Source organism: Dinoponera quadriceps, unplaced genomic scaffold, assembly GCF_001313825.1.
Source record: "Dinoponera quadriceps isolate SergipeBrazil2010 unplaced genomic scaffold, ASM131382v1 scaffold992, whole genome shotgun sequence".
NCBI lineage: Eukaryota > Metazoa > Arthropoda > Insecta > Hymenoptera > Formicidae > Dinoponera > Dinoponera quadriceps.
Genome location: NW_014555081.1, coordinates 34,211 through 43,784, shown reverse-complemented (window position 1 = coordinate 43,784; position 9,574 = coordinate 34,211). Strand labels below are relative to the sequence as shown.

The 9,574-nt window shown below is 38.8% G+C and overlaps 1 protein-coding gene across 1 annotated transcript; it reads right to left on the bottom strand.

Annotated features, from left to right (window-relative positions):
• Nucleotides 1–6,309: 6,309 nt before the first annotated feature.
• Nucleotides 6,310–7,878, bottom strand: LOC106742985. Its single transcript, XM_014616405.1, has 2 exons — nt 6,681–7,878; nt 6,310–6,602 (listed from the first exon to the last, which is right to left on the bottom strand). Exons 1-2 carry the CDS (start codon nt 6,739–6,741, stop codon nt 6,310–6,312), a joined length of 354 nt encoding a protein of 117 aa, XP_014471891.1. The 5' UTR covers nt 6,742–7,878.
• Between the last annotated feature and the right edge of the window lie 1,696 nt (nt 7,879–9,574).

Genomic DNA, 9,574 nt, shown 5'->3' with positions numbered 1-9,574 from the left:
TTTCCCATAGCTTTTAAACGGTCAGAAATTGTTTGTTGTGCAACATTTAACATTTCTGCCATTTGTGTCTGACTCAAAGTGTCATCTTCATCCAATATTGTTTGCAATTCGGTGTCTTCAAACTTTTTTGGTGGTTTTCCACGTTCTTTATTTCTCACATCAAAATCATTATCTCTGAACCGTTGAAACCATCTTTTGCATGTTGCTTCTGATAGAGCATGATCACCATATGCCTCGACAAGCATTTGATGCGACTCTGCAGCACTTTTCTTCAAATGAAAACAAAAAATTAATGCTTTCCGCAAATCATCATTTTCTGGTACAAAATTCGACATTTTTAACACGATAAAAAAATATGATGTTGTTTGTTCAATAACTTGACGTAAACTGAATATGTTTGATAGATGTCATAGAAACCAAACAAAACAAAATCAGGCCCGTTCAAAATAAATGTTCCCTATCGAGACATTTGTATTTTGACGCTCACTTCATACCGGTACACCTAGTATACATCGTGAGATATGGCTCACTAAAGACATCTAGTGGAAAACGCTCAGAACTTTTTACTTCACCTAATATACTATTCGAGACGAATTTCGTATACGGATTCGGATATTACCATATCGAAGGATCTGCAAGATTTAATATGGGTCAGAATATTGGTCAGCTAATTTAAACGATCCATGGGTAAAGAGGAAAACATAATCGCCTATTTGGAAATTTTGTTTATCAATGCGCCGAATCGTAGTAAATTTTGAATCCCATTTTTGCTTCTTCCAGATTCAATTTTGCTCTCTTTTCAAGGTTTCGAATATTATGAAAAAGATTAGTTAAATATCCTGCGTAAGTTTCAAGAAAAGAAGGGTTACATGAGGAAGAAGATAACCGGGCGGCTTGTCCATATACGAGTTCGTGAGATTGTGAATTTTATACCCTTATGTACACTAGTACTGTATGCAAAACTGGTTCTCTCGATGAATTTGTCCAAGTTGTGCTTCTTTTCGCACTTTTGAAGCACTTAAGGGGGTATTCTGGTTTTAGCGGCTAAAAACTAGTCGGTATTCGGGAATTTTTTGTGGAGAAATGGAAAGGAATATTAAAACTGGACTTTTTATATAACATTTAGCAGTGCTTAACCCTTTCGGTACGAACGCCGGATATATCCGGCATCCATGTGACAGCCTGTATGCACGAGCGCCATCTATAGTTGGTAATAGAGTATTCTATCTTACTGATGTATTAGATCAAGCGTAGTTCTTATTTAACGCTTAGGAAAATCTTTATACAAAAGAGGACTGGCCACACGCTATGTGTGTATTTTCGGAGCGGCGCTTCGTACAGCGGGAGTGTCACGGCGGACAGAGCGCTCATACCGAAAGGGTTAAACCACTTGGTTATATTTTTTCAATAACAAATTATTTACAAGAAGTAGTGAAACGTCGGCCTCAATTATGCATCGTTTCCGCGATAGGTTTGTACTGCGTGCAAATTTTCTTCCAAGTTATCTGAAACCAACAATAACGAATTTTTAAATAAAACAGTATTTTATGGAAACTGACACAGGAATTTTTGAAAAATATTGAAATTTGACAAACTAACAAATATTGAAAATGACGGCACTTTCAAATGTGAAGTTGGTTTTTCACATATTTTTTCAAGTTCAATGTGCCCTAAAAATAATAATTAATATTTTCCAAAATTTCCATCGTCAGTTTCTAGTAAAAACAATCTATTTTCGAAAAATCATCAATTCAAGCGAATCGATTGAATAGGCCTTGAGAAATATTGTACGCAGTGCCGAAAGAATTAATTTCGAGAAAAACTCGTTTAAAGTTTTGTGAAATAATTACAAGCAATGAGCAAAAAGTTGTCAACTTACAGCTAGTCTGCTATTCCGGAACCATATAATAAATTCTCTTCTTCCTCGAAGAACCCTTGTTGTTGTTGTTCTTTGAGTTGTTTGACTATTCTACCTTCCTTCGATGAAATTGATGCTCGGACGTTCGCCACATTGATGCGTCATCTACTACGGTTTTCGACGAACTTCTTACTTCGGAGGCTTACAATGATACTAAGGACGTTCATTAATTTTAAAATTAAGCTGTATCTCTCGTTGAATACTACAGTCGCCAAATAAGCCACTAATTCTATGATTTTTGAACCGCTGTGTACGTGTTTTGGAGCCAACATCCAAACGTAGGCTTTGAAGGTGTCACGTCCTGGGTACCTCGACAACAACGAATTCTTTTTTTTATTTATGATTGGGAAATAGATGGATTTGGGGCAAGCGCTATTGTAAAAAGGATAATATTACGATGGCACGCCGTCAAATGCGCCATGTGTTTCCTAACGCGTCTATCTCTTTTTCCGCCTTCACGTAAGATATATGGTCTATGGATCGGCCCGATTCAGGCCCTTTGATGGGGTTAGGATCTTGGGATTGTTTATGACATCCTGATTTTCTAGTATATCCGTCTCACAACCTGGATTGGGAAACTTCCCAATCTTCCACATCTTTTTCCACGAAAACTGCCCTCATTGGTGATTGTTATCTGCTACTCTCAAAATCTTCCCTATAAAAGCTTTTTGCCACAAGATGCACTTCCTTTTCTGCTGCTGAACAACTCGCTGTGCAAGACGGGATCTCTCCAGTAAACTATTTATCTCGATATTTCGGTAAATAGTCCAAGTATAAGAATCTCTCAATATTTCGACTCAACCGTCGTGAGTGCAATTGCCATCCAGCCTCCGCAAACCGAGTCACGAGGCGATAGCCAGAGTTAGTCCTCAGAGACCCAAGAAAGGTTAATATATCACAAGTTAGCGAGTAAGTACTCAGCACAATTTATACTCGTCCCACTTTCCTTCCGATCTTTTCATTTATTAACGCCCCTCCTTATCGTAGTGAATACTCTACGTGAAGAAGACAGGCTTCAGGCCCTTGCGTTGACCGGTAGAGATCTCCATGAGGCTAGCGACGACACGCTAGAAGCACAACTTAGGTGTATTTCCGAGCTAATATCCTCAAACGAGAATACGTCATCAACATACTGGTCCCCTCTCGCCCCTTCCTATTCATAGACCCTCTTCCTTCTTCCTATCACCCACCAAGTTCCCCTTCTGCAACACTACTCTCCCTATTGTTCTCCACCCCGTGGGATACACCTCCCACTTCCCCCGGACCACCGTGGTACCTCAACCCACCTTCGCGTTCCCCGTCACCTGAGCTACGAACCCCAGACACATCTCCAGCTCCATCCGACTCTTCCGCCCCCCTCCCCTCCTTTCTGACCCATTTACCTCTAACTCCTTACCTTCCCCTTTAAGGTTTTACATCCTCCGCTAAATATACACATCCGACCAAGTACCAACGGATTGTATATTCATCACTTTATTTTTTAATGTAATTTCATCTCTACGCTGTTGTTAAGGTGCCCGAACACTGTAAATGGCGATATTTCATATGGTTTTTATTTTATTTATTAAAAAAAAACGGATTAATCGATTTACATGTAACTTTACACATATGTTTATGAATGTTTACATTATATGAAAAATTTTTTTTTATTTTTTTGTGGCGGCCATTGTTTTTTCTGCAGCTAATCTAAAATTGCGTCTTTTTTAAATGACCCTTGGGTGGTTGACAGCATTCCAGCAAAACGGAGCGTCCTAGGGCAAAAAACAAAAAAGATTCTTTAAAAATATATTACTGGCTATGGCCCGACGTAGAGGATTTTGAAAATTGTGATTAGAAAAAAAATGGCGGCTATTTTAAGAAAAAAAATTTTTTTTGCGTAAATTTTTGCACTAAATTGTTTATAAAAAAAGTATGGCATGTATCAAAAAACGGCTACGTCATGCCATAGCGACACGTTTCCTCTACAAAATCCGTTTTGAATCAGGTCGATCGGATTAATACTGTTCGAGTTATGCTGTCAACGCGGTCAAAAAACATGGTTTCGAGAAAAACGCGTATTAAGTTTTGAAAGGGGTAAATCGAATGAAATAAGGTAGAAAAAAAGGTCTTAAGTGTTTTATTTTATTAATCTGCTATCCCTGGACCGTATAGCAGCTCTTCGTCATCCATAGTTTGTCTTCGAAGTACTTGCTGGGCATGCAAACGTCCTTCGTGCGTGTTAGCCTGTGTATGACGATTCGCGTACTTTATGCGTTCTTCGTCGATTTTTGACAATAATCGTAGAGATTCATTCCAATGCAAACTTCCATGAGTTCTAACACACGGAGAAGAGCCGTATGACCATTATTAAATATAATAGTAGCGATATTAGCTGCAATTTGTACAGTTTTGGCTCCACTAAACGTAGATTTCGGTGCGAATTTCCAAATAATATTGTTGAAGCTTTCGTTGTTATTTTGATTGAAAGCACCTACGCATTGTTCTAGAAGATCATCACGGCTGAGATCGGTATATATAGGCTTGATAGCGTCTAAAACTTCTTTTGGTAGTGTAGGTTCGTGTTTGAAATCTTGAAGCTTCCCGAGCGCACGAGCCTTTTGCCACTGACACCAAGATTCCGGCCCTTTCGAACAGTTTTCGTGCATTGGCTTAGAATCGGTCGAGGATTTATGTAAAAACGTTGCCCATACGTCTTTTTACATTTCTTCTAAAGAGTTACTATTGCGCCTTATAGCGAGCCCGTAGTAAAGGGTAAGATCCTTAACAAGTTTGTCAGTAAGCTTACCCCTACATCCAATGCCTTTTGTTGTTTTTTTGCAATTACGTAACCTGGTCCGTGTGCGCTTCTGCACATGGTTCACGCACTCTTTTTTTGTCACATCATACTGTACATTTTTTACGACTTTGTTGTACGTCTTAGAATCGCCATCGCCGATATAGCAATCGTACTTTACCTCGTGTAATTCTTTCGATCTTTGAAACATCTTAACCATTGCAAGCGGCTCCATATTTCCAGCGGGACCAACGCGTCGCACGTTTCCTTATGCTCCTCATACCATAAATCATACTCTGCTGTACCTTTTTTATTTTTCCACAAAGAGCACCCATGACAATGTGATGATTTAACTGTAAAATCAAGCACTTTGTTACTATGATGTCCTATTAAGGATACCACGCCATGTAAAGAGCTGAAGCTTCTTTTTCGCCAACTGCCATCGCCTGAGACGGTCAGTCCGACTGAATCTGAGTTTTTCTCTAACGTTAGCCGTCTTTCTTCATCACCTGCACTTTTTATTGACATATTTTTTACTTTTTCTGTGGCGCTGCTAACGATTTCCGTTAAGTCGGCATACGTTTTCGGAAATAGAGGCCGAGGTAGATCCATAAAGGCGCAAAATTTTTTGGCTCCGGCTTGTGAGACACCAAGCATCCTCATAGCAAATACAAACCGACGATTGACTTCGAAGGCGTTTTTTATAGTAGGGCAAGAAGGAATTTTCGTTGGCTGACACTTTTTACACGTCGCTATTAAATTGAAACCCAGCCCTCTGCTAGCAGTTTCAGTGAATTCGACGTCTCCCCCACATGTTTTACACTTAACTACTTGGCTCAGCTTTGAAAATACCGATAAAAAATTTATAACTCTATAAGAAACACTTTGATCAATCGGCACATTCAAATCGTCGAAGGAAGTATTGAGCTTCTGTTCAGACGTACTAGTATTAATTGTTGCTGTCTCGGCGACGTATCTATTTGCAGGACCAATTCGCCTTTTCTTTCTGTTTTTCCAATTCTCTCTTACCAATTTCTCTCTTCTTTTTATCGTCTTTCCAGCAGAGTGCCTCTTACCTCTTTTATCCATTATTTAAACAATCACAATGTTTTTAACTTTCAAAAACACGTAAATCAAAACTTTTGTCAACAAGAGCACGTTGTGTTCACTAAATTTAAGGTTATATTTACCATACGCGCGCAGCGCTCCGAAACGCCCAAAAACGCTCGGCCAACACGTCAACGCCTGACGCTCTTTTCAAATACTTAGAGTTCGAATTTTTACTTGAAACTTTACATACATGTTCTTCGATGTCTAAACTATTGATTTACAAAAAAATAAAAAATCGATTTTTTGAAAATTTTACAGTGTTCGGGTCCCTTAAGTTAATAAATTCTAAATTGTTAGTTCAAATTCTCATTCTATTTTTAAACCATCGTGCACTCACTATCCTTTCCCCAATTATTCCGCTCGCGGTCCCATCCCAGGTTTCAGTACCCTGACCTAAAATAGGACCACCCTGCGCCCGAGTCCACTAGAATAAAGTGACCCTTTTGGTCTCTGACCTGCATCGCCGGCATACAGGTACGTTTGGGACTAGCGTTTGCGAATACGGTCGTTACGTTCTCTTCCAGGACGTAATAAAGGTCTCGTTGTTATTTTGAGTGTTGCCTCCAAGACATCTTTTTAACAAATCGTTGTTCGAGACGTCTTCATAAATAGGACGAATTACATTTTGAATTACAGAGTTCAGCGAAGGGTCATCTTTGAAGTGTTCCAGTTGTCCGGTTGCTACTGCGCGCTGCCACTTGCACCAATTCTCAACTCCTTCAGGACAATTCTGATGTTGTGGATTTTCGTCCATGGAAATTTTATGCAATAATGTTGACCATACAGCCTTCTTCATGTTTTCTACAGAATCAGAATGCCGTCTAATTGCTAAACCGTAGTATATTGTTAAATCCTTTATTAATTTGTCCGTTAACTTACCACTTCCTCTGTCTCCAATGCCTTTATTCACTTTCTTCTCCGAACAAAACTGAAATCCCATTCTTTTTTGAACGTGACCTACACACTATAATTTTTTACTGTAATATCATCGTAGGGATCCAAATCAAGGAAAACTTTAAATGTTTTTGTGTCCCCATCGCCGATATAATTGGTATATTTGATACCGAGCAATTTCTCTGATCATAAAAAAATTTCTTGCATCGCATCAACTTCCATTTTGCCAGCGCTTCCAGAATAATTCGTAGTACAGTCCGACTTATGTGCGATTATCCACTTGTCATATTCTGATGTTTCTTTCTTAGTGCTCATATTCACACAAGATTTACAAAATGACGACTTCATAACAAGATCGAGCAATTTGTTGCTATATTTACCAATAAGCGACGTCACTCGTCAAATAACGACGAAAAACCTCGTTTCTTCCATGATCCGTCACCGGAAACACTCAGATGTAGTGGTTCATTTCCTGCTGCGGTATTTTTTTCGACTTCTTCCTTATATGCTTTTGATTGGACCAATTCAAAAATAGTTTTCGTAGCGATGTGTATACTGTTCAAGATAACATAATAGGTGAAGTTACGTAATTCTTGAGACATATTCATCAGTGCGCAAAATAAATTTATGCCATATAAGTCCACTCCTAAAAGGCACTACAAAAACAATAAGATGATTTATTTCGTACGATTTATTTATAAGCGGGCATGATTCGTTACGTCGTGAGTCTCGGCATTCACATTCTATGGCAAGTTTGAATTTGAGGTCACGTTCGGTCGTGTGCTTAAATTTGACATCACGTTTGCACTCTTTACTGTAATGTAGCAGTTAAAAATTAAAATACCGAAAAAAGTTTATGATGACTTAATTATGATTTGGATCAAGAGTTATACCATCCCAATCGACGCCAGTCAATTTTTCCGCAGACGTATTCGCAAAGGACGTTTTCTGTCCAGTCTTCTCAGGATTTAGCGGACGTTTGCGTTTACGCACGTCTATTTGCGGGACGCTCATTGCTACTACGTATCATTTTTCGAGCAAACTTCGGCATTTTCAAGAACGTTTTATTCGGATATGCCGACGAACTGATAACAGAACGCTTACAAACAACCACTTACTGACAATTCAGGAGACAGGTTCTAAATTTTTAATAGCAATAGACAATTCACTGTTTAACGTTAAATTAATGCAGAAACAAAGCAGAATGCAAAGCATATATCAGCCTACATAGGGTTTGTGCCAATAATAACTTACACGGATTAATATGCCCATATCTTCTAAACATTTGAGCGCGCTGAGCGAGCGCCCTGCGTCGAGCGCTCCGCGTTCTCCGTTCACTTTTTACGTTTACAACTCCGTGAAAACATCGAATTTTGACAAATGATTTTAGGGATATATTTTCAAGACTTTAAATATTAAGAATATGTAAGAAAACAAAAATCGATTTTTTTGACCTGTTATAGTAGAATATCCCCATAAAGTATTTACAAAGAACATAGTGTGACCTTCCTAACTGTTCTGCGTGCTTCACGAATAATGATTTTTTGCTCTTATTATCTCTTCGTTCTCTTTATATTGGGAAACAAATGCATTTGGCCAAGCGGCACACTGTAATAAGATTAGAAACCTAGCCCAAAGAAGCCGACCGGATATGGCAAGACGTTAGTTCGTTATAAAACGTAGACTCAACATTTTCTCACGGGATTTTGATAACGCAGCGCCAGATACATCTGTTGTTTTCAAAAACATCCATTCGCAAATTGGACGTTTTGGAAAACATTAATTCTCGCCGTTGACTAATAGATGTCAGTAGTTGTGCTATTTCAACATGGTCGAAAGTGACTGTTGATGTATATGAAAGTACTGCCAATAGGCTTTAATAATCAGAGTGTGACATTAGATCGTAGTGCAAAGAATACAATTTTTTATCGCATTGAAGATGTTGGATTTCATACCAAAAAAGAGCATTTGCGGGAAGCATTATTTTTCTGCTTTCATCTGAAGAAATCTGTTGCTGAAAGTCATCGTTTGCTAGTGCTAGTGCTTATAGAAAGCATGCTCTATCTGAAACAACTCTGCAGAGATTGGTTTAGACAATTGAAAGACAACAATTTTGACATGAATGACAAAGAACGCCTTGGTCAGCCGAAAAAGTTTGTAGATGGAGATTTGGAGATATTACTGGAAGAAAATTCATGTCAAACGCTCAAAGAGTTATCGAAAACACTAAATGTCGATAAGTCAACCATTAGCAAATGTTTAAAAGCAAGAGGAATGATCCAGAAGCTAGCAAACTGGGTCCCACATGAATTGAGAGAAAGAGACATTGTGAAACGTTTAACCAATTGTGAATTGCTGTTTCAAAGATAAAAAAGGAAGTCGTTTTTGCATCGAATTGTGACTGGCAATGAAAAATGGATTCGTTACGATAATTCTAAGCGCAAGAAATCATGGATGCGTTCCGGCGAACCATCAACATCAACGCCAAAACAGGATATTTATGGAAAGAAAGTTATGCTGTGCATTTGGTGGGATTAAGTCGGTGTAGTGTACTGTGAGCTGCCGCAACTGAGTCCAATCATCAATGCTGAATGCTGCCGATAACAATTATTCAATTTGAATCGAGCACTCAAAAATAACGCCCGCAATACACCAAAAGACATGACAAAATTACTCTTCTCCATGACAATGCTGGACCACATGTTGTAATACCAGTGGAGGAAATCTTGGAGGTACTTGGATGGGATGTCTTACCCCACCCGCCCTATTCACCAGACGTTGCTCCTTCAAATTACTATTTGTTTCGGTCGATGCAGCATAGCTATTCTGAGCAGCGCTTCAGTTCTTTTGAAGATATCAAAAAATGACCCGTTGACTGG